The following is a 25,425-nucleotide window of genomic DNA, read 5'->3' as shown; positions in this document are numbered from 1 at the left end:
ACATTATTAAAATCGATAAGTAAAAATTTTTATTTAAATTAAAAAAAATAATTTTATGTTAAATAATAAATAAATAAATAAATAATTCTAAATAATAATAAATAATTCTTTCCATCGTTTAAACATTTATTAATAAACCAAATAATAATTTTATTTATTTATGTCGTTGAAAATTAGGTTTCATTCATTCATTCATTCATTCATTTTTATGTATGTATGTAAACTAATAATTTTGACACAAATAATTTTTAAACCTTAAAACCTGTACGAAATAAATTGTCGTACAGTTTAAAAAACGTGTTTTTATTATTATTATTTTTTTCAAAGGTAGTCATTGAAAGATTTTTGACGTAAAAAAAAAAAAAAAATCAGTTAATTCAACCTGATCCTACACCTGAACACCTGCATGTTAAATTTTCTTATTGAAAAAATTATTCTGACCAGTATTGCTTGTATTATAAAATTCACACAACAAATAATAATAATAATAATAATAAATTTTATTTAAACCAGAAATTTAATTTTTACATTAAAAAAAAAAAGTTTAATAAATTTAATGGAAATTATTTCAACGGTTAACTTACTGTAAATAATAAACTTTTTCAATACATTAAACAAATCAAACTGCGTGCAAGACATTAAAAAAAAAAAAAAAAAAAAAACGATTTATGTACATAAATACATAATATAAAAATAACATGAGATGTTTCAAAAACAAATATTAATAATTAATCTCATAACAAATAAAACAATTATACTAATTAACGACAAACAAACAAACGAACAAACAATCTATTTAATTATTTGTTCACTTAGTATAATATAATATAAAAAAATTTGACCTTAGAAAAAATTTAAATTATTATTATTATTATTATTATTTTGTTCAATAACCGTTTATAATAAAATCGTTTTGTTCTGAAAGTAAAAACTTTCAGGTAGGTTAACGATACAAAACAAACAAACAAACAAACATGAATGAAGGAGGGGGGGAGAGAGAGAGAGAAGGGAAGGGAAGGGAAGAGAGACGAACGATAGTTTTTTAAATGGAGGAAAAAAAAAAAAAAAAAAAATTTTATTTAAAGTCTACTAACTTCAGTGTGGCATTCACCTTGACCGTAGTAACATCGTTTTAAGTACCTGATATACCTCGAAAAACCTTTTATTTATTTATTTTATTTATTTATTTATTTATTAATTAATAAATTCGCGATATTTTTATGCGTAAATATGGATTATTTATTATTTATCGTAAGTAAAAATTTTTTTTTTTCTAAATCGATTATTATTATTTAAATCTTTTTCTCTCGGATTAATATTGATATTTTTCATATATCTATCGATCTATCGAACGATCGATCGATCGATCGATCACGTATAAAACCGATGACCCACGTTTATGAGACGTTTAATCGACCCAAATTCCTTTACCAAACTGTTAATTTAAATTTTACGAATTTTTTTTTTGTTTTATTTATTTTCGATAAATCGATCGATTCGATTCGATTATTTGTTTATAACGAGAGGGAAAGGTTGAATGACTCGTGAAATTGTTTTTTTTTTTGGGTTAAATATTTTATTTCGGAAAAGGTCATATAAAATACAAAATGCCGTTAAGAGAAGTTAAACATGTTTCTAAAAATGTAAAAAAAAAATTTGTTCGACAATCGCGTTTGTCTCAGAAAGTTTAAATTTTTTTTTTTTTTTTTGTATAGTTTACTATTATTATTATTATTATTATTATTTTAATTAATCATCTAATAATTGTTTGTAGCAGAAGAGAAAATGTTAAACTTTTGACAACAACCGAATACTTTTATCCGTTATTACAAATAACAGTTAAAAAAAATTTAAAATTTTCATGTTTGTTTGTTTTGTCAACAACAACAACGACAACAACAACAACAATTCGTCAATTTAAAACCTAAAATACGCGGCGCCAAAAATATTCGAACGAAAAAAAAAATTCGTGACTAAAATTTAAAAATTTTCAAAAAGAAGGAAAAACAACAAAAACGAGAACAAACAATTATTTATAAATTTAAAAAAAAAAGTTTTAAAATCTAGAAAACCGTGTAAGATCATTTTAATAATAATAATAATTATTATTATTATTAAATTATTTTAAAAGTCGCGTATTATAATTATTTAAAAAAAAAAAAAATAATCACTGGCCGTAAATTATTACCGCGTTTTTTTTTTTTTTAAAAATTTAAATTAAAACGTTGGTGACCGTTAAAAACTAGTTAATTATTATTATTATTATTATGAATAAATAATAATAAAAAAAAAATATTTAAAATAAAACAACAACAACAACAATTTAAATAACGACAACTTTAAAATAAATTTATTGTTACCGTACGAATTAATTATTTTTCAAAACCGGAAATGGTTAAAATTTATTTTTATTTGTTTAAAAAAAAAAAAAAAAGAGAGACAAGAGAAATTCGTTTTGAAATTTTGACATTTTCTACAAGAAATAATTTTTATTCTCTTTTTTTTGGTGTTTTGGGATTGAAGAACCGGAAATAGTAAAAATAAACAAAAATCATAAACCGGATGTAGTTTTAATAATACGACGAATAATAAATTTAATATAAAAAAAAAATAAGGAAAATTTTTTAGGTTCGAAACTTTTTTATAAAAAAAAACTATCGTAAAATTATTATTATTATTTATTATTATTAAAATATTATTTATTTAAATTAAAAAATAACACGTGATCAAACTGATAACAATTTTTAATAAAAATAATTCGTAAAAATTTATTAACAAATACGAATAATAAACATTTTCGCCATTATCCAGCAAAAGTGTAACGACTTTTTTTTACTTTTTCGACCGACGTCATTTATTTATTTATTTTATTTTAAAAGAAAATTATTTAGAAAGTTAAAATAACATTCGAGTAATAAATAACATTTTTCTTTACCCCCCCCTACCCCTACCTCCTCGCAAAAAAAAAAAATGAGGAACGCTTTATCTTCATGTTCGTTAATAATTATTTTTCTTTCGTAGCCATTTAAAATAAAAAATTTTTTTTTATACAACAACAAACAATTTTTTTTTGTACAAACGTTACAACGATGTTGTTGTTGTTGTTGGAGTAATTTTTCAATTTAAATGTTTAAACAAATTCGGAGTAGCAAAAAAAAAAAAATGACGTTCGCAAATGAGCCAAACCTTTAAAATACCGTTAATAAAAAAAAAAAAAAAATGTTTACCTACTAAAAATGGCAATACTCGACAACAAACCGAATTATTTAAATATTATTATTATTATTATTATTATTATTATTAATTATTTAAACGGTAAAAAATAATTTTTAACTTGCTTTCTTGCTTGTCCGTTTTTTTTTTTTTTTTTTATAAAAACTTTCATCTTTAATTATAAATTAACAAATTAATTAATTAATTAATTTAACCGATAAGAAAAATTTTTAAATTATTTAGTTTTTAGTTCTGCTCTTAAAATTCTAGAATCTTCTTTAATAACAAAATTTTAAAAAAATGAAAAAAACCGCGTAAATTGTAACGGTAATAAATTTAACGAAAAAAAAGGAACTTTAATCCGCCATATTGAATTGATTTTTTTTAAAAAAACGAAAAATTTCGAATTACTTTTCGAAAATACATTTTTTAACTGTAAATTTAAAATGGCCGTTTTGCTATTATTATTATTATTATTATTATCATCAACGTATGAAAATTCCAAAAAAAAAAATAAAAAACGAAAATTTATGATGCTGCGGTTGTTGTTGTTGTTGTTGTTGTTGTTGTTGTTGCTGTTGCTATAGCTGATTTCGCAAATTTTTATTAAATTTTAAATTTAAACGTGACGTCATTATTATTACCGTTAATAATTTTTTTTTTTTTTTTTTACTTATGGTATAAACTACCTTAAACACCTTAAAAACCTTAATTTCGTTTTTTTTTATTTCATTTACTTTTATTTTAATTTTCATTGTGTGTGAGAGTGAGAGAGAGCAAAAGAGAAAGAGAGAAAGAGAGAGAGAGAGAGATTAAAATAAATAATTACACTAACCTGTTTTTAAAATAAAACTCGTATCGTGCATTTATTATTATTATTATTATTATTATTAATCGCTATGAGTAATTAATTATTTCCTTAGTTCGGTACTTTTTTTTCCTCGTACCTCAGGTGATGAATTGAAGGATGCGTCGTCACCTGTAAATAATAATAATAATAATGATAATAAGGTAACGGAATTAAATAAAAAAAATAATTGTGATTATTATTATTATCGATGGAGATTCGACACGTGACGTAATAAAAAAAAATTTATCACGTTTAAATTATCGATTATCGATTATTTATTTTATATTTATCGACCGGAAATTAATGTCCGAACGGGAAATTTGTTCGATTTATACGTTTAACCGTTGGAAAATTTAAAAAAAAAAAACGGAAACGGAAGGGGATGACGTTAATGACACGACAAATTTTTTTAAAAAACTGAATTGATAACGTACCAAATTTGCCTTTTAATGTGTGGGTGATACGAAAAAAATTTTTTTTCCGTAACGCCTTCATTCATCATCATCGTCGTCATCATCATGGTGGAAAACCCGTTATTTATTTATAATAAATAAATAAATAAAAACAAATTTTTTCCGACCTGGAAAGAAAAAAAATGTGCGTAAATAATTACTCTACAACGCAAATAATAATAATAATAATAATAATAAGCCTGAAGTTTTTTTTTTTTCGTCTAGTTTGTTTAAATTTTTTTTTTTTTTTTTATATCGTTACGTAATTTTTTTTTTTTTTTATTAGTCGATTTAATTTGTGTTTTCACGCCATTAATTTTTATTACCACCTTTAACCATAGCTAAAAAGTCACTTTTTTCCTTTTTTAGATGGTTGCCGGTATGGTAATAACGGTATACGAATCTCAAGCGGTTATTAATTCGTCCGACCGTCAACCAGATATTAATTTAGATTTAATAGAAGAACCTCCCGAAGGTTATTATGCTTTCGTCGAATCTCCTAGCGCAGAACCACCCAAAGTTCGACGACCCCCTTATGTTCAATCTGATATGGAATGTCCAGGTAAAATATTTGACCTTGTTTTATTATTATTATTTTTTGTTTTTCATCTCTCTCTCTCTCTCACTCACTTCCTCTTTCTCTATAATGTTAAACTATTGTTATTACCTTGTATCCTTAGATGAAAACTCTTGTCTCATCCGCTTTTCCGATGTCGCATCTCTTAGGATCTTCTGCTTCGTTTATAAACAAAAAAATTTTTCCTATTTTAATTTCAGGTTTGAAAAAAAACAAAGGAAAAATTAATCCCCACATATACAAAACGTTGAGTTTGTGCGGAGATTTGAACAAGGGTTACATTCCGAAAAATCCAATGCAACAAAATGTTTTAGGAAGTTCTTATCCTTTGTGAGTTGTTGTTGTTTGTTGTTTGTTGTTTGTTGCAGTAAAAATAATACACCGATAAAAAAATTATGTTTAAATTTTCTTTTTACAGCGAATTAATAAAAAATAAAACTCTTCAGTTTTTTAGTAAAGTTCTACCGATATTAAAAGCAGATGAAACTTTACCAAAAGTTGCTAAATATCAACAATTTGAAGGTTCAGTTAATAAGTAAGATGAAAAAAATTTTTTTTTTCTTTTTCCGGTTCCGGTTTCGTAGGAATTTATATTTAAAAAAAATTTTTTTTTTTTTTAGAATATCGAAAAGTTTAAGATTGAAAAGAAGTTTGTCGGAATTTGACAATTCGAGTTCTTTTGTTGCGAATTTAACCGATGCCATTACGAGAGAAAATAAAAGCATGAAAAGATCCGGAAGAAAATTTTGTGATAATAATGATGGAGTGTAAGTATTTTCGTACCTTACTTTGAAATTTGTTCTTTATTTTGCAAAATAATAAATTTTTTTTATTTAGGTTGTGCATGTTGTATAAAGCGCTACAGGGTGAAACGGGTCTCGTACCTCAAACATTTTACGATAGAAAAGACGATCAACCGAATAATGAAACTCCAGAATTTAGAAGGGGAGAAACGACATTACCGGCCTCGCCAAAAGAAAAATCTTTACCGCCAACGCCATGTCCGGCAAAAGTTGAATATGCCACTCCCGTATTTGCAAGAAACTACCAAGGGGTATGGAGATACGTCGTGCAAATCCCTTACGAAGGATATTTCACTCAAACGATAGAAGTCACGAGATGCGTGTACGTAAATATAAAAACCTTCCATTTAAAAAAAAAACCTTTTTCGAATAATAATAATGATAACAATTTAAAAATTTTCAGAAACACGCGTTGTCATTATTTAGAAGGAGGTTGCATGTCTTCCCCTAGATGGACAAGCATACTCGTTGCCGAAATTTATTATCCGGATACGTATTTACCATCGAAATCAGGTTTATCGCAATCTTCGCAATCATCATCATCATCTTGGTCGGGATATCGTAATCCGGTATCGTCAGATAATCCACCACCCGTACAAGATTTTCAAAATTATCAACAATACCTTCAAAAAAGAGCAGGTTTAAGTCTCGCACCGGATAACAGTTTAAACGAATCGAAAAAATCAATGCATTGCGATGGAATCGACGAAATCGGATGTTTTCAGGTACGCGACGGAAAAAAAAAAAAAAAAAAATTTTCTTTTAAACATAAATTAAAATAAATTATTATTTACAGGTTCGATTATATTACGATTGGTTTCTCGTACCCGGAAGTTGTAAATGTTGGAAACCGGATTATTTTTCTAAATACATGAGAAGAAAACCGGAAATGTAAAAAAAAAAATCATTTTAAATCCAAAAAAATAAAAATAAATAAAATTTGAAGCTTTAAAATTAAGTAAAAATTAACGTAAAAACGATTGTTACACGTGTACAATTTTACAACGACATTTTTTTACGTCACTTCCGTTGTAATAATTTTAAGATCTCTCAATATAAATTCATTCTCTCTCTCTCTCTCTCTTTCTTTTAATACATCCGGTAACTGGAAATATTAATAATATAAAAAATAACAATTTCCAATTTCGCTAGTCTACATTAATAAAATAAAACTTAAAAACCATCAGGAAAAGCGTTTCCGGTTTCCTCTTCTTAAAACAATAATTTTAATTACTGTAATATATATTTATTTTAATTTTAAGTTATGTATTAAATTATTATTTATTTAATTAATAATAATAATAATAATAATTTTTTAAATAAATAAATTGTTTTTTAATTTTTCCCGCCAAAAAAATTTAAAATATTTTTCTCTGATCGGAGTTTTTCGTGAAAAACTTTAAAATAAACTCCCTGGAAACGGAAAAACGAAATCGGAGAATGTTTACAAAATACGAATTTATAACCTTTTATTTACCCTTGAATTATCGATTTGTACTATTATTATTATTATTATAAAGGGTTTTAATGCGTGAAGGGTGGTTTTTTAAATAATAAATAAATATCGAGGTGTAAGAAAATGATTCGTGTCAATGTTTTGTGTGTTTTTGTAAGAGTTTTGAACGATTTTTGTGAATGTTTTGACACAAAATGTGAAATAAAATATTAAAAATGCATTGTAAAAGAAAAAAAAGAATTTACGTACCTGAAAGAAAAGAACGAAGAGGACTTCCGTGGCTTCCTATTGTCACAGACGAATTAGAAACTCCATCCGTTTATATAGAAAATGCATACGCGTGTTGTCCGTATCCTCCACTCCTATTAGAAAAATCATGGACGAGATCGGTACCGATCAGAGTAAGTTTATACCTTCCTTCCGCCATATTGCTTACTATCGACCTGAATTAAAAAAAATTTACAATTTTCATCAGGATACTTTCGAATATACAAAACCCTCGGATGAAATCGGATGTAGTTTTAGTTTAAATGCAACAAGAATGAATATTCACATGTTACCCCCACAAAAAAAAGAAAGTTGCCCTTGCCCGATACCATTGAGTGGTAATTTAGGTTACCCTAACAAAGAATGGCTCGAAATGGTGGAAAATTATAAAGAAAAATTTAGAAAACTCAAAGCCGAACAAAAACTCGATGTTCGTGTCGTTAAACTCAGGGTAATTTTCTTTTATTTCAATTTTCACATTATTTTTCTTAATGACACGTTCAAATCTTTTTTTTTTTTTTTTTGTTAACTTAAAAAAAATTTTAGGATCTTTATTCCGGTAGTTATTTTAAAAAAAAAGAAGCGAGAGAAGAAGCTAAAAGAAGAAAATTGGAAAAACCGGAGGAAACGTTAACCGATTATCTAGCTAAAGTGGAAATAGAAATAAATGAAGAACGGATGTACGGTTTGATCTAATATTAGGTACACAAATATATAAATTAATGCCCCGACTATAAAATATATATGATTCAAAAAAGAAAAATCAATTTAATAATAATAATAATAATAATAATAATAATAATAATAATAATAGAAAATTAATTTGTTTAACAGATCGAGGGGCAAATTTAAAATTTAAAAAAAAATTTAATTTAATTTATGATTTTTTTTTTTATGTTTGATTAATGATCGGCAGTTTTCGATAATAATAATGATAATATGGGATAAATAATAATAATAATTTGATATTTAAGGCATTTTAAAAAATTAGAAGCGTCTTTACCGGTGGATCCGGATGTACAAAGAGAAAAATTATTAAAAATAATTCAAGCAGAACAAAAAATGTACGTTCGAGAAGAAGATTTATCGAGGATACATTACTATAGAACTATAGCTATAGAAGATTATCATTATGATCCGTGTCCGAAAGAACATTTTGTAAATGCTAAAAAAAAAATTTCTCCAAAATTATTTCTCAGAATAGAGTAAGTTTATTATTATTATTATTATTATTTGCTGATCCTTCTTTTTTAACAAATTAAATTTTTTGTTTTTTTTTTGGCAGGAATCGAATGTTGGTGAGAAAACTCGAAGAAGAAATTGGACAATATTATGCAGTTAGCGCAAAAGAAGCCATTTTAGATTACATATTATTAGATCCGTTCGAACGTAATAGATTACAAATACGAACGTATCCTATTAAATATCCAACGATCGTTATAACATCTCCTGTACCATGGCACTGTAACAAAACCATATCCCATCAAATGCTCGAAAAAAATTTATACATCGGAAATCCAATATTCGATCGTTTGCAAAATCTTTGGTTCGAAGGGTAAATCCGCCATTTTTTTTCCTCTTTCGAATATTTATTACGTCATATAAAAATGTTTTGATTTTTTCAAAAGGTACGACAGCATGTATATTTTACCATTTGACGAATTGACAAAAGGTTTCATACCGTTAAGAGTCGATCAATTCGAAGAAAGAGTATCGAAAATATGTTCGAAAGCTAAACACGTGCTTGTTAAAAAATGGGTACCTGAATGCGCAAACGTAATTAAAGAAATGTCACATTATTGGATTCATTTGATACCGAAAAAACCTGAAGATTCAATTCAGGGTGTAAAAAAATTTTTCACGAGCGTTGCTGCTTTAATGTCAATGCAAATGAGAACTCTTGTTATGAAATCTCTAGAACATTTTTGTTCGAATTTAATGAAATACGAGGTTTGTGGATTCGTTTTCATTTCGAACCCCAATTTGAAAGAAAAAATTTTTTGTCTGTTTTTTTTTTTGCGAACCAGGGCGGAAACGAATACGAAGAACCCTACGAAGATTTCATGTTTATAAACATTTCCCTATTGTCGACAAAAGTTAAAAACGAAGAAGGAACGACAAGATTTTATTTGGAACCTTCATTAAAAGACATTAGAGAAACCATTCATAAAACTTTTAATAAAATAATCGAAGTTAATAAAAATGTACCGAGAATCGAAGCCGTTTTACTCGAAGGTTTTTTTATTCTTACTCAATTCTTATCATTATTATTATTTCTATTACGCCCCCCATATACGCTTCGGCGTTTGTAAAAAAATTTGAAAAATTTAAACATTTTTAGAAATGTCCGATCTTAGTTTGATGCCCGTTTCAACAAGCGAAGAAGATGTTAAAGAGTTAATAAAAAAAGGTTTGTCGTCATTCGATGCCAACCAACGGGGACCCCTCATCTACATAAAAAATTTCGAAGTTTACAATTATATATTTTCCGGGGAGGCAAAAAAAAATTTAACAAATTTTTTCGAACAGGAATTTTTTCCAAGTTTGAAGGTTTTTAAATTAAATATTTATCATTATTATTTTTCCTTATCGCGATATTCAAAACCTTTGTTTTTTTTTTTTTTTTTGGGGGGCATTGTATTTTTTAGGATTTCGAAGTGAAAATAAAAGAATATCGAGAGGTTTGCGACGAAATAGCACTTTTAAGAAAAACGATACCTTTAAATTTTATTTCATTGGATTGTTCGGAAATAAATGATAAACTTTACAACGCCGTCGACAGTTTGACTAATTTTATCGTCGATTATTTCGTTACGGAAAATCGTAATCATAACAGAGAGTGAGATTTATAAAAAAAATTTATGAAAATTTTTTGTTAAGACCTCAATACGAACGTTTAAGCGATTCTTTTCGTTTTGATTTTTAGAATATGTTCAGTTTTCGATAAAATGTCATTCAGAGCAAGCGAATTACCGGAAACTACGGCTGAATTAGTCGAACTAACAAATTATCTATCGGAAAGTAGAAATTCTACCATGTTTAAATTAAAAATGAAAATTCAACTCACGGCTCAATACGTTTTATTTTTAATGAATCAAACGATTCTTCCAGGTTTGATTAAAAATTTAAATAAAAAATTTATTCGATAACAAAAAAAACATTTATTTACTTTTTGTTTTTTTTTTAAATAGTCGAAGACTTACAATTAAATTCGAGAGTGTTTCTATGGCCGAATGACATGGAATCGGTTTTGGAATTGGCAACTCAAAGGCTCAGCCACAGACGTGACGCAGTTGAAAATGTATTGAAAGCTAAAAGGACGGATTTCGATGAAACACTCGAAGAACATCAAAAAATTTTAGATTCTTTTAAAAAAAAAGATCCTCCACTTTTAACTATGGAAGAAATGAAAGAAGCCGTCGAAGCAGTCGAAGATTTGGTTCAAAAATTAAAAGATGATAAAAGAGAAGCTGAGGTGATCCTAATGACACGTTTTTTTTTTGGTTAGAATAATCATAAGACTCGCATTTTTTTTATTTGCAGAGTATAAACGAAGAAGAACAATTATTGGAATGGGAAATCACACCATTTATGTCTTTAGGTAATATGTTAGTCGCCGTGGAACCATTTCAACAATTATGGAGAACGGTTTACGATTGGCACGTCAATAATGAAAGATGGTACTATGGTAAAAAAAAACACGTTCGTTATAATTTCCAATCGAAATATTAAAAACTCATCTAAAAAAAAAACTTACACAAATTTTCAGGACCCTTTAAAGGTTTAGACGAAAACGAAATAAGAGAAGAAGTCGAAACCGTTTGGAAAATACTTTATAAATTAGCAAAAACCTTTCACGACATACCTGGTTCTAAAAGAGTCGCGGAAATCGTACGAGCCAAAGTCGAAAAATTCAGACAGTATCTTCCGGTTTTGCAAGCGATTTGTAATCCAGGAATACAAGACCGTCACTGGGCTCAGGTTTGTATACCGTGCGTGTGAAACTTCCTACGGGTAGTACCAGTCAAACTGACGTGACGGATAATTTTTTTTTACAAATTCAGATGAGTCAATTAGTCGGTATGGAAATCGAACATTCCGATACTGCATCATTACACGAAATGATTGAAATAGGAATGATAAAACATTCTGCCAAACTCGAAGAAATAAGTATAGCGGCAACTAAAGAATACACTTTGGAAAGAGCATTGGAAAAAATGAAAATGGAATGGGATGATGTTATTTTCACATTAAATCCGTACAGGTACTTATCGAAACGAATTTTTTCTGGTTGTTTTATTTTTATTTTTTCCTAAAACCTTTTCCCTCCCTCCCAAAAAAAAAGAGAAACTGGAACGCATATACTTTCGAGTATTGACGATATACAAATTATGCTGGATGACCACATATTAAAAGCTCAAACAATGAGAGGATCCCCGTATGTTAAACCTTTCGAACGTCAAATGCAAAGTTGGGAAGAAAAATTAATATCAATGCAAGACATATTGGATGCGTGGTTGTTGGTGATTAAATTTTTTTTTTTTTTTTTATTACTAATCCTGGGAAAAACGCAAAATTTTTCACAATTATTTTATTTTTAAGTGTCAATCGACTTGGATGTATTTGGAACCTATATTCAGTTCGGAAGACATATTGAGACAAATGCCGGAAGAAGCAAAAAAATTTAGAAAAGTCGATAAAATATGGAAAATGATAATGAAAGCGACTTTGACGGACGCGCACGTATTGGTTGCAACAGAACAACCGAACATGTTGAAAAATCTTAGAGAATGTAATACTCTATTGGATGAAATTCAAAAAGGTCTTAATAATTATTTGGAAAAGAAAAGATTGTTCTTTTCGAGGCAAGAAATTTCTCTATGTGCTTTTTTTTTTACGCACTCGCGCGAGCCCCCCAAAAAAAACGTCTATCTACTTTTATACTCATAGGTTCTTCTTTTTGTCAAATGATGAACTTTTGGAAATTTTATCTGAGACGAAAGATCCGAAAAGGGTACAACCTCATCTCAAAAAATGTTTCGAAGGTATATGGACGCTCGAATTTACTGCCGATGAAGAAATTATTGCCATGAATTCTGCCGAACACGAAAGGGTACCACTGAGTGGTAAAATCATACCAGCCGAAGCAAAAGTGAGAAAGACACCAACAGTTACCGGTAATATTAATTAAACAAAAATAAAAAATTACCTGGTTTTTATCCATAGGGAATGGTTGAAAAATGGCTGTCGCAAGTCGAAAGTCTCATGTTACAATCCGTCCGTGAAATATGCATGGAAGCTGTATCCGCTTACGTTTCGACCAAAAGAGAAAAATGGGTTTTAAGTTGGCCTGGACAAGTTGTCATTTGTGGAAGTACCATACACTGGACGGCTGAAGTTTCTGAAGCTATTGAAATGCAAACTCTTGATGTTATTATCCTTTTCTTTTAGTTTTTTTTGTCTTCCATCTCGCTTCTGTAACAAAAAAATTTTTTTTTTAGAAATATTTAGAAAAATGTCAATCGCAAATTGAGAATCTTACTCAATTGGTAAGAAGTCCTTTGACTAGTGGATCAAGGATAACAATATGCGCATTGATTGTAATCGACGTTCACGGTACGTTAAAATTTTCCAGTAAAATGTTATAAAATTAATTACGAACTTTGACCTTTTTTTTAGCAAAAGACGTGGTCGCGCAATTATGCAAATTAAACGTTCGTCAAATAACCGATTTTAACTGGGTTAGTCAATTAAGGTACTACTGGAGAGAATCAACGGTTATCGTATCGATGATAACGACGGATGTTAATTATGGATTTGAATATTTGGGAAACACTCCCAGATTAGTTATAACGCCATTAACCGATCGGTGTTACAGGTATAACCTAATCCTTCTCTTTTAATTTTTAAAATTTAAAAAAAAAAAAAAAAACTCACTCGAATTTTTAGAACTCTTATGGGTGCCCTGAGATTGCATTTAGGAGGAGCTCCAGAAGGACCCGCTGGAACTGGAAAAACGGAAACGTCCAAAGATTTAGCCAAAGCTCTTGCTAAACAATGCGTCGTTTTTAACTGTTCCGACGGTTTAGATTATAAAGCGATGGGAAAATTTTTCAAAGGACTCGCACAATCTGGAGCCTGGTCATGTTTTGACGAGTTTAACAGAATCGAAATTGAAGTTTTATCCGTAATTGCACAACAAATTCTAACCATCCAATTGGCCATTCAGCAAAAGTTGAAAAAATTCATTTTCGAGGGTACCGAACTTGTTCTTAATCCCAGTTGTAACATCATAATCACCATGAATCCTGGGTAAATTAAAAAAAACGCATAAACGAATTTAATTTTTGTTTTTAAAAAATTAAACTAATAATTTACATTGCGTGCAGGTATGCAGGTCGTCAAGAACTTCCGGATAATTTAAAAGTTTTATTCCGAACGGTAGCCATGATGGTTCCTGATTACGCAATGATAGGAGAAATTTCTTTGTATTCTATGGGATTTGATGCCGCGAGAAATTTGGCTGAAAAAATAGTCGATACCTATAAATTATGTTCTGAACAATTATCGAGTCAACATCATTACGATTATGGTATGAGAGCAGTTAAAACCGTACTTTTAGCAGCAGGAAATTTAAAATTAAAATATCCGACATCAAAAGAAGATGCGCTAGTTTTAAGAGCCATAGTCGATGTGAACCTTCCAAAATTTTTATCCGAAGTAATTTTTCCACATTTAAACAAGTTTTATTAAAAATAATTTTTTTTTTTTTTCGTAACAAAAAAATTTTTTTTTTTTTTCCAGGACGTTCCACTTTTCGAAGGTATCATATCCGATTTATTCCCTGACGTAAAATTACCTAAACAGGATAGAGATGAATTAGTTGAGGAATTGATAAATTCTTGTAAAAAAAGAAATCTTCAACCGACCGAATGGTACCTGGACAAAATTATACAAATTTATGAAATGATTAAAGTCAGGCACGGACTCATGATTGTCGGAGAACCTTTGGGTGGAAAAACAATGGCTTATCAGGTATGTTTAATACAATAAAATTAAATAAATTTCGTACTTGCTGGAATTTGTTAAATCGTTACAAAAAAAAATTTTTTTTCGACAGAGTTTAGCCGAAGCTTTGGGAGAAATAAATCAAAATAAAAAAGTTTCAATGAAAGAATTTAAGGTTCAATATAAAATAATAAATCCTAAAGCTATAACCATGGGACAGTTGTACGGTTGTTTCGATGCTGCATCTCACGAATGGTCCGACGGAGTTTTGGCAACAGCATTTAGAGAATTTGCTAGTTCCGTATCGCCCGACAGGAAATGGATAATCTTTGACGGTCCTATTGATGCCGTATGGATAGAAAATATGAACACAGTGTTGGACGATAATAAAAAATTATGTTTGATGTCGGGTGAAATTATTCAGGTACCAAAAAATAAATAATCAAAAAAAAATTTTTTTTCTTAAGCGTAGAAAAAAAAAAAATTTCTTTCTTTTCAGATGTCGAACAAAATGAATTTGATATTTGAACCGGCAGATTTGGAACAAGCTTCTCCAGCAACGGTTTCCCGATGTGGAATGATTTATTTGGAACCCCAAAGATTAGGCTGGAGAGCACTTCACGAATCATTTAATAATAAATTACGTGAAAAATTAATTCCAGAACAAATGGAAATATTAGATGAATTGGTTGATTGGTTGATCGATCCGACTTTGCATTATATTTTTCATTATGCCAAAAGATTTGTCAATTCTTCGAGTTTACATTTGTTTATGGTAAAAAGAAAAAACATGGTTGTTGTTATCGATACAAAAATTATTTTTTAATTTTTTTTTTTTTTTCCAGATGTACAGTAAATTACTGACTTGCATGCTGGAAGACGAATCCCAATTTGCCACAGTTTGGCTTCAGTGCACGTTTTTATTTTGTTTAGTTTGGGGATTCGGTGGGTCGATGAATGGAGAAAGTACAAAAAAATTTGATCTTTGGTTTCGAAAACTTTTATTAGATCAAGATGAAAAACATCCACGTCCGAAAATGTTTAAATTATCGAGACATCAATTGTTTCCGGAAAAAGGAACCGTTTTCGATTTTGTTTACGATAAAAAAAACAACGGAACTTGGATTCAATGGTTGGATTTGGTTGACAAAGTATCCGTTAATTATCATACGACATCTAAGGTATCCCCGTACAATCGTCATAAGTTTTCTTTTCAACCCTACCCCCCGCCCCCCAAAAAAAAAATTTCACTGGAATTTTATTCATACAGGTCAGCGAATTAATCATTCCGACGAACGAAACGTGTTGTCAAAAATTTTTTCTAGAACATTTCATAACGAAAAAAATGCCATTACTTTTCGTCGGTCCGACGGGAACTGGAAAATCGTGCATTGTTTTATCACATTTAATGGCATTACCAAAGGACAAATATTTACCAAACATAATAAATTTTTCAGCGAGAACAACTGCTAATCAAACACAAGAAATCATCATGTCGAAACTTGACAGGTCAAACGGATAAATTTTTGACAAACTATTAATTAAAAAATTGTTTTGTAAATTTAATTTACCGTTCGTTTAGGCGACGAAAAGGTGTTTACGGTCCTGCCATGGGTAAACAATGCGTTCTATTCGTAGATGACTTATCTATGCCACAAAAAGAAGTGTACGGTGCTCAACCACCGATAGAACTTCTTCGACAATGGTTAGATCACTCACATTGGTACGATCCGAAAGATACAACAAAATTCGAACTTGTCGATATTGTAGGTATAAACACTAAAACAATCAACGGTTTACTTGTGCGTAACTTATTTGTTTGTTTGTCGTCCAAAAAGTTGTTTGTTGGCGGAATGTTACCCGCAGGAGGAGGTTCAAATGAAGTAACATCGAGATTTATCAGACATCAATACATTGTCGGAATAGAATCATTCGAAGAGAGCACTCTTAAAAAAATATTCGGATCAATCATGGAATGGCATCTGAACAAAAATTTCGATGACGCAATCAAACGACTCGGAAAAGTAATTTTCTTTCAATTGTTTTCACTTTAAAAAAAATTAATAGTATTATTATGATTGGGAAAAAACTTTTCCATAGGGTTTGGTCGAAGCAACGTTGGAAGTTTATCAAAATGCCATAGCAAGTTTTCTTCCTACCCCGGCTAAATCTCATTATTTGTTTAATTTGCGAGATTTTTCGAGAGTCATAAGAGGAGTTCTTTTATGTCCGAGTACTCACATGAACGAAACGGAAAAATTTGTCAGATTATGGATACACGAATGTTATAGAGTGTTTCAAGACAGGCTCATAAACGAAAGGGACAAGTCGGTGAAAAGTCTATTTAAAACCAAAAAAAAAAAAAAAAAATGGCGTCAAAAATTTTAAATAATAATAATGTTTACGTGTGTGTTGTTTTACAGACTCACTTTGTTTGGCATCGTTTACAGAGCCGTACAACCGAATTTTCGTATGCCTATAGAAAAAGTTTGTGCGAATCTCATGCCTGAAGATGAAAATGTATTGACCGATTCTCACATAAGAAATTTATTTTTTGGAAATTACATAGAACCCGATGCGAATCCAAAAGTTTACGACGAAGTAAACAAACAACCAAACAAACAAATAATTATTTATTTATCCTCCCTCGAACTTGAATTTCGTTAAAAAAATTTTTTTTTTTTTTTCCCCTTCGAATTTCAGATTTCAGATTTAGACGAATTGGCGGAAAAAATGAATTATTATTTAAACGAATATAATTTAGTATCTAGAACCCCGATGTCTCTCGTCATGTTTAAATTTGCCATGGAACACATTTCGAGAGTGTCAAGAGTACTCTTACAAGAATCCGGTCATTGTTTGCTTGTGGGAATCGGAGGATCCGGAAGACAAAGTTCGACGAGAATGGCCGCATCAATGGCAGAATATTTCTTATTTCAGGTACGAAAAAATCGCTAATAAAAAAAAGCAAAACAATTTTTTTTTTTTTCTCATTGAACCTGTATGTATAATCACACAGATAGAAATCGCTCGTCAATATTCAACCCTGGATTGGAGAGAAGACATAAAAACGTTACTTAAAAAATGCGGAAACGATGACAAACCCGGCGTTTTCCTATTTTGCGATTCTCAAATAAAAGACGAAGGATTTGTTGAAGATATAAACATGCTATTAAATTCAGGAGATATTCCAAATTTGTTTTCCGGTGAAGAAAAAGCCGAGATATTGGAAAAAATGACTACGGCTATACAACCTTCGGTAGGGGAAAGAAAAAATGAAAATTTGTCGAAAAAAAAAAAAAAAATAACTCGCGTTTGAATTCGTTTCAGGGTAAAAAAATAGAAATGACACCTTTGTCTCTTTATAATTTTTTCAACGAAAGAGTTCGACAAAACCTTCACATATCTTTGGCAATGTCACCCATCGGTGAAGCCTTTCGCGTACGTTTGAGAATGTTTCCATCATTGGTTAATTGCTGCACTATCGATTGGTTTATGGCATGGCCAGAAGATGCATTGGAAAAAGTGGCTACAAATTTCCTTACTCCAATGGGTTTCGACGAAGAACTAACGGAAAGTTGTGTTAAAATGTGTAAAGATTTTCACACAATCGTACAAAATAAATCCGAAGAGTGAGTTTTTGATATTAAAATTACCTTCGAATATATTCCTACGAATAATAATTCAACAATTTTTTTTTTTTTTTTTCGTTTTCAAATTAGATTTTATAAAACCTTAAAAAGAAGAAATTACGTCACACCCACTTCGTATCTGGAATTGATAAAAACTTTTCAAAGCCTATACGGTACAAAAGTCAAACAATTAACGACACAAATAAATCGTTACGATGTAGGACTGGAAAAATTAGATTTCGCTGCGCATCAGGTGCAAATACATAAAAAAAAAAAAATTCTTAAATTTTTTTTCAATTTGAAATGATTTAAATTTTAAAATCATTTCAGGTTTCGATAATGCAAGACGAATTGCAAGCTTTACAACCCCAGCTTATGGTAACCTCTGAAAAAACGGAAAAATTAATGATTAAAATCGAACAGGATACTGTTGTCGTTGAAGCTAAAAAAGAAATAGTGGGAGCTGATGAAGCTTTGGCGAACGAAGCCGCAGCAGCTGCTCAAGCAATTAAAGACGATTGCGAGAGTGATTTATCCGAAGCAATTCCAGCTTTGGAAGCTGCCATAAACGCATTAAATACATTAAAACCAGCTGATATAACGGTCGTTAAATCAATGAAAAATCCTCCTGCTGGAGTTAAATTGGTATCGTATTTTTTTTTTTTTTTAACGAATTCTATAATTTTTTTTAATCGAGACTCTTCACGTAAGAAAATATTCATCAGGTAATGGAATCAATATGCGTGATGAAACAAATAAAACCGGAAAGAAAACCTGATCCCGGAGGAAGCGGTCGAATGATTGAAGATTATTGGGGTCCATCATTAAAATTATTAGGAGATTTAAAATTTTTAGAAAATTTAAAAGCATACGACAAAGATAACATTCCACCGGCGGTAATAAAAAGGATTCGTGAAAAGTAAATAATTGTTTAAAAACGTCGAAAAAGCATATCGTACTATCGACTCTAACCGTGACATTTTTTTTTAGATTTATTCCAGATCGCGATTTCATTCCGAATAATATAAAACAAGTATCCGCTGCTTGCGAAGGTTTGTGCAAATGGGTTCGAGCTATGGAAGTTTACGATCGTGTCATTAAAATTGTTGCTCCGAAAAAAGCAAAATTAGAAGAAGCCGAAGCCGAATTGGCGCTTCAAATGGAAACCTTAAATGCAAAACGAGCACAGCTTCAAGAGGTATCCCGTGGGTTTTACTTAAACATGTTTAACCATTCATATCAAACGAATAAAAAAATTTTTTTTTTTTTTGTGATAAGGTAACCGACAAACTCCAAGCACTAAACGACGAATTTGCAACAATGACAAAACAAAAAAAAGAACTCGAAGACAACATAGATTTATGCTCACAAAAACTAGACAGAGCAGAAAAACTTATAGGGGGTTTAGGTGGTGAAAAACAAAGATGGGCACAAACCGCACAAGATTTACGAGACACTTTGGACAACGTTGTAGGAGATGTACTTCTTTCGGCTGGTGTTGTCGCGTATTTGGGTGCTTTCACCGTATTCTTCAGACAGGTACGTACAAAAAAAAATTTTTACGCGGTATAATTAATTCTAAAGAAAATTCCGTTAAAAAAAAATGGCGTAATTTTTAGGACATAATAAAAGAATGGAATAAAATGTGCATGTCTTTAAACGTACCATGTTCAAACAATTTTTCACTCGTTCAAACATTGGGAAAACCCGTTTTGATAAGAAAATGGAACATTTGCGGTTTACCCGTGGATAATTTTTCTATTGAAAATGGTATCATTGTTAAAAATGCAAAACGTTGGCCCCTCATGATCGATCCTCAAGGTAAAATATTAACGAAATCGATTTTTAAAAAAATTATTTTTTTTTTTTGTACGACGCCATGTTTTTTTTTTTTAAAAGGTCAAGCAAACAAATGGATTAAAAATTTAGAAAAAGAAAATAATTTGGGAATAATTAAATTGACCGATAGTAATTATGGAAGAGTCGTGGAATTAGCGATTCAAAATGGTTACCCAATTATGTTAGAAAATATACTGGAGGAAATTGATCCAGCCCTCGGTAAATTCAATTACGTTCTTAACGGTTTCTTATCGATTTAGTAAGTCTAAAAATTATTTAAAAAAAACTTACAGATCCTGTTTTGCTGAGAAATGTTTTCAAACAAGGCGGCATAGAGTATTTAAACATCGGAGAAAATGCCGTTCCTTACAATCACAATTTCAGATTTTACATGACGACAAGACTTCGAAATCCGCATTATCTTCCGGAAATAGCAGTTAAGGTGAATTTCGAATTCAAATCCCTTAAAAAAAAAATAAAAAAAAAAATTTTAGAATTTTACAATGACGTTTTTTTTTTTTAACTCGTTTTAGGTGACTTTACTTAATTTTATGATAACGAGACAAGGATTGCAAGATCAACTTTTAGGTATCGTCGTGGCAAAAGAAAGACCCGATCTCGAAGAGAAAAAAAATTTATTAATTATAGAAAGTGCAAATAATAAAAAAATGTTAGAAGAAATTGAAAATAAAATTCTTCAAGTTTTATCATCGTCGGAGGGTAACATTTTAGAAGATGAAACGGCGAATCAAATTTTAACTTCTTCTAAGGTTTCAATCAACGAATTTCTCTTTTTTCTTTTTTTTACGATTCGATTCTGATTTAATTATTAAATCTCGTTTAGACTTTATCAGAAGAGATTCACGCCAAACAGGAAATAGCAGTTGCAACGGAAGAAGAAATTGATCATGCTAGAAATTCATACAAACCTGTATCCGAACACAGTTCCGTTTTGTTCTTTTGCATATCCGATTTAGCAAACATCGATCCAATGTATCAATATTCACTATCTTGGTTTATAAATTTATACGTTTTGGTACGTTAAATTTTTCCACGTGACACAAGATTTTAAATGAATTATTTCAACATTTGTTCTTTTTTTTCGTTCATCAGGCTATAGAAAACAGTGACAAACTTCCGGATCTGAAAGAAAGAATGGCGGCGTTAAACGAATATTTCACATATTCAATATACAAAAATGTTTGCCGATCGCTTTTCGAAAAAGATAAATTAATATTTTCTTTTGCATTAACGATCGGAATACAAAGATCACACGTAAAAATTTTTATCGATCAGACTTTAAATGATAATTTTTTATAATTCTATTAAATTTCATTGATTTTTTCAGAAAGAAATCGATGAAGAATTATTTACATTTTTTTTAACCGGTGGCGTGGCTTTATCAAATCCACATCCAAATCCAGCTCCGATGTGGCTGTCGGAAAAATCTTGGTCGGAAATCGTAAGAGCGACAAAATTACCCGGGTAAAATTTTTATTAAAATCCAAAAAATAATTTTTCACTTTACGGTCGTATTAATAAAATTTTCATTTCGTTTTTACAAAAGGTTGAGCCATTTTCAAAAATCGGTTGAAAGTAATATTTTAGAATGGCAAAAATATTACGATTCGCCATCTCCTCAAGATCAAAATATTCCACCGACGTTGAACGAACTCCAGGGTCTCCACAAATTGATTATTTTGCGATGTATAAGACCCGACAAAGTCGTACCTGCGGTTCAAAATTACATAGTTGAATTCATGTCTCAAAATTTTATCGAGCCGCCCGTGTTTAATTTGTCTGAAATTTACATGGATTCCAGTTGTACGACACCCCTCGTTTTTGTGTTATCTCCGAGTTCGGATCCGATGATGGCATTGATGAAATTTGCCGAGATAAAAGGAAAAAAAAGAACATTGCAAACCATTTCCTTGGGTCAAGGCCAAGTTAGTTAACCGTCATAGAAAAAAAAATTATTTTAAACATTTTTTGTTTTTTTCATACTTAAAACAAAATTAATTTAAAATTTAGGGTCCGATAGCGGCGAATATGATTTATCAATCGATTACAGCTGGAACATGGGTTGTTCTTCAAAATTGTCATTTGGCTGAATCATGGCTGAAAGAATTAGATAGAATAACGCAAGAAGTTATAGTACCGGAGAGCACGCATAAAGACTTTAGATTGTGGCTTACCAGTTATCCTTCGAATGCTTTTCCCGTATCCATTTTACAAAATGGTTAGAACCTTAATTTATCAAACAATTTGTTTTTTTTTTTTTTTTCTTGATATTGTTATAAAATTTTTGCAGGAGTTAAAATGACCAACGAAGCACCGAAAGGATTAAAATTAAATTTATTAAGATCATACACCAGCGATCCGATTTCAAATCCAAATTTTTTCGATTCTTGTAAACAAATAAATGCTTGGCAAAAATTATTGTTTGCTTTGGTATTTTTTCATGCTTTGGTACAAGAAAGAAGAAAATTTGGTCCTTTGGGATGGAATATACCGTACGAATTCAATGAATCCGATTTACGCATAAGCGTTTTGCAGTTACAGGTCTTATTAAATTTTCTATCCTTTTTTTTTTATTTCGTCTTTCATTTAATATTTATTTCCGAATTTTTTTAGATGTTTTTAAATGAATATGACACAGTTCCATTTCATGCATTAACTTATTTAACTGGAGAATGTAATTACGGAGGTAGAGTTACAGATGACAAAGACAGAAGACTCTTAAATTCTTTACTGTCGATATTTTATTGTCCAGAAGTCATTGAAAATCCAAGGTTTGTTATAAAACTTCCTAAACGTTAAAAATTCCATTTCCGCAAAAAAAAACTTTTCCGATATTTTTTTCTAATTTTTTTTCTTTTTTTTTCTTTTTTTTTCCCAAGCTATGTATTTTCCGACAGTGGACTTTATTACGTACCATTAGCTTCCGATCATGCTTCAATTCTTGAATATATAAAATCACTACCGTTAAATCCTAAACCGGAAGTTTTTGGACTCCATGAAAATGCAGATATTACAAAAGACAATAACGAAACGACAATGGTACGTAATAATCATCTAAAAATAATAATATCTTGAATAAATATTAAAAATTTATTAATTTATTAAGCTGTTGAGAGGAGTTTTACTCACTCAACCACAAATCGGTTCTGGAACGGGTGGAGAAGAAAAAGGCGATGAAGTATCTGAATTAGCAGCAAATATTTTAAGACAAATCCCAGATAAATACAATGTGGAAGCTGTTTCTGAAAAATATCCGATACTTTACATGAATTCAATGAATACGGTTCTTAAACAAGTGAGATATATAATTTTCTAATTACTCGTCCATTTTCTTATACAAAAATTACTAAAAAAAATAATAATAATTTTTAATTACCAAAAAAGGAATTGATTCGATTCAACCGATTGATTGAAGCCATAAAAACGAGTTTGGCTAACGTAAGGAGAGCAATTGCTGGAGAAATAGTTATGACACCGCAATTGGAAGAAGTAAATATGAGTTTAATTGTTGGTCGAGTTCCAGCTGTTTGGGCATCAAAATCTTATCCATCGTTAAAACCCTTGGGCAGTTACGTCACGGATTTTTTGCTAAGGTTAAATATATATAAGTTTAAAATTCATCCATCAACACAAGACGCCTGTAAATAAATTAATTTTTTTTTACCCAAGGTTAAAATTTTTACAAAATTGGATCGATAATGGAGTACCTACAGTATTTTGGTTATCCGGATTTTATTTCACGCAATCATTTTTAACAGGAGTTTTACAAAATTTTTCAAGGGCTAATAAAGTACCCATTGATAAAGTTGGATTCACATTTGAAGTAACGGATTTTGAAGCTCATGTACAAGTGGATAGTAATCCTCCTTTTGGTGTTTACACAAAAGTAAATTTTTTTTTTTTTTTTTTTTAATTAACTACTTTCTTTATAACAATTTAATATTTACAATTGTTTGGAATAAATACCAAACTAATAATTAAAATAAATAAAATAAAATAAATTTTTAAAGCATTACAAACCAACTCACACTCCAGATGAATTAACAAAATATTTCATGGTAAGATTAAATTAAATTTAATTAATTAATTTAGTTTTAATTTAAGATGTTAATACATGTTAAAGTTTGTAAAATTATTTTCTAAGCAAAATATTAAAGAGGAAAAAGATGGTGTCCTTATTTTTGTAAGTATATATGATATTATTTTATGCTTTGTAACAAATTTTTTTTGTCAAAAATTTGTTTATTTTGCAGAAATAAAAAGGTATGATTACATATAAAACATAATAAATTCTGGTAAAATCTTAGCTAATAAAAATATTTTTAAAATTATTATTATTATTATTTGTTTGGTTTATGTAAAATTTTATTTTACTAAATTAAGCAAAAATTAATTAGCTTTTGCAAGGGATTTTTATAACACAATTATTATGCATATTAATAATAAGTTATTGTGAGAGTACTTAAGAAAAATATATGTTGCATGATTTTTATAAATTAAATAGTTTTTTTAAGTAAATTTTTCAATTTTAATTTGATTGAATAAATGGTAAACTAATACATTTTTTTAGGGATTGTTTTTGGAAGGTGCTAGATGGGATAGATTAAACAAGGTACTTGCTGAATCTTTACCTAAAATTTTGTACGATTGCATACCCATAATATGGTTTAAACCTGGAGAGAAGGTATTTACGATAAAAATATTATAACGTTGGATTAACGTAAGCATTTCAAATTAAAAAAAAACAAAACTTATCTTGTTTTAAAGGCAAATTTTATTCCGGTTCCATCATACAAATGTCCCATATATAAAACCAGTGCTAGAAGAGGAATTTTATCCACAACTGGTCATTCGACTAATTTCGTTATGTTTCTAGAATTAATTAGTGATCAACCTGAAAAACATTGGATTAATAGAGGAGTTGCTTTACTTTGTGCATTAGATGATTAATTATATTTAGAGAGAAATAAAAAAATCAGAATAAAAAAAAATTTTTTTCTTATTCTCCCTTTCTGTGTAAAACTTTCAAAGTAAAAAAAATTAACTTTATGATTAACTTTAATAAATACCTTAACTTAATAAGAATATCACTCTTTAATGAAAACATTTTTTTGTTTAAATATTATTTATTTATAACAATTAAATGATCACATCGCGTTAAAAACCGTGATAATTAAAAAAAAATTTACTGATGCACTGAAATGGCGGTTAAAAATGACAATTATACCAAATTATTTATTTATTTATTTTTTTTGTTAGGTTGGCATTCCGTACTACGCAGAAAAACTCTTAAAGTGTTTTTGAATA

The 25,425-nt window shown here is 29.4% G+C and overlaps 2 protein-coding genes across 2 annotated transcripts; both read left to right on the top strand.

Annotated features, from left to right (window-relative positions):
* Nucleotides 1-4,884: 4,884 nt before the first annotated feature.
* On the top strand, nucleotides 4,885-6,790 carry Phum_PHUM202070 (uncharacterized protein; the record flags this gene model as incomplete). Its single annotated transcript, XM_002425407.1, has 7 exons — nucleotides 4,885-5,077; nucleotides 5,293-5,422; nucleotides 5,511-5,627; nucleotides 5,713-5,859; nucleotides 5,930-6,217; nucleotides 6,299-6,620; nucleotides 6,692-6,790. The coding sequence occupies 7 exons, from the start codon at nucleotides 4,885-4,887 to the stop codon at nucleotides 6,788-6,790; spliced, it is 1,296 nt and encodes a 431-aa protein (XP_002425452.1).
* Nucleotides 6,791-7,566: 776 nt separating this feature from the next.
* On the top strand, nucleotides 7,567-25,068 carry Phum_PHUM202060 (dynein beta chain, ciliary, putative; the record flags this gene model as incomplete). The annotated part of the gene is made up of 56 exons (XM_002425406.1): nucleotides 7,567-7,752; nucleotides 7,827-8,069; nucleotides 8,165-8,298; nucleotides 8,593-8,823; nucleotides 8,904-9,173; nucleotides 9,247-9,568; nucleotides 9,646-9,853; nucleotides 9,960-10,168; nucleotides 10,267-10,457; nucleotides 10,545-10,729; nucleotides 10,810-11,093; nucleotides 11,162-11,306; nucleotides 11,388-11,599; nucleotides 11,683-11,882; nucleotides 11,964-12,141; nucleotides 12,221-12,483; nucleotides 12,569-12,770; nucleotides 12,845-13,048; nucleotides 13,120-13,234; nucleotides 13,298-13,496; nucleotides 13,568-13,930; nucleotides 14,008-14,338; nucleotides 14,423-14,653; nucleotides 14,739-15,050; nucleotides 15,126-15,401; nucleotides 15,472-15,807; nucleotides 15,897-16,135; nucleotides 16,209-16,392; nucleotides 16,465-16,650; nucleotides 16,727-16,953; nucleotides 17,050-17,227; nucleotides 17,330-17,566; nucleotides 17,646-17,885; nucleotides 17,957-18,258; nucleotides 18,349-18,511; nucleotides 18,589-18,903; nucleotides 18,984-19,177; nucleotides 19,249-19,456; nucleotides 19,537-19,797; nucleotides 19,878-20,079; nucleotides 20,158-20,316; nucleotides 20,391-20,539; nucleotides 20,631-20,867; nucleotides 20,942-21,133; nucleotides 21,211-21,372; nucleotides 21,446-21,582; nucleotides 21,665-22,043; nucleotides 22,129-22,336; nucleotides 22,409-22,659; nucleotides 22,732-22,889; nucleotides 22,998-23,157; nucleotides 23,225-23,413; nucleotides 23,503-23,711; nucleotides 23,788-24,004; nucleotides 24,689-24,802; nucleotides 24,886-25,068. 56 exons carry the CDS (start codon nucleotides 7,567-7,569, stop codon nucleotides 25,066-25,068), a joined length of 12,270 nt encoding a protein of 4,089 aa, XP_002425451.1.
* Nucleotides 25,069-25,425: the final 357 nt, after the last annotated feature.

The sequence above is a fragment of the Pediculus humanus genome, genomic scaffold, assembly GCF_000006295.1.
Source record: "Pediculus humanus corporis 1103172107551 genomic scaffold, whole genome shotgun sequence".
Classification (NCBI taxonomy): Eukaryota; Metazoa; Arthropoda; class Insecta; order Psocodea; family Pediculidae; genus Pediculus; species Pediculus humanus.
The sequence above is the reverse complement of the archived record's forward strand: the minus strand, read 5'-3'. Positions and strand labels throughout refer to the sequence as shown.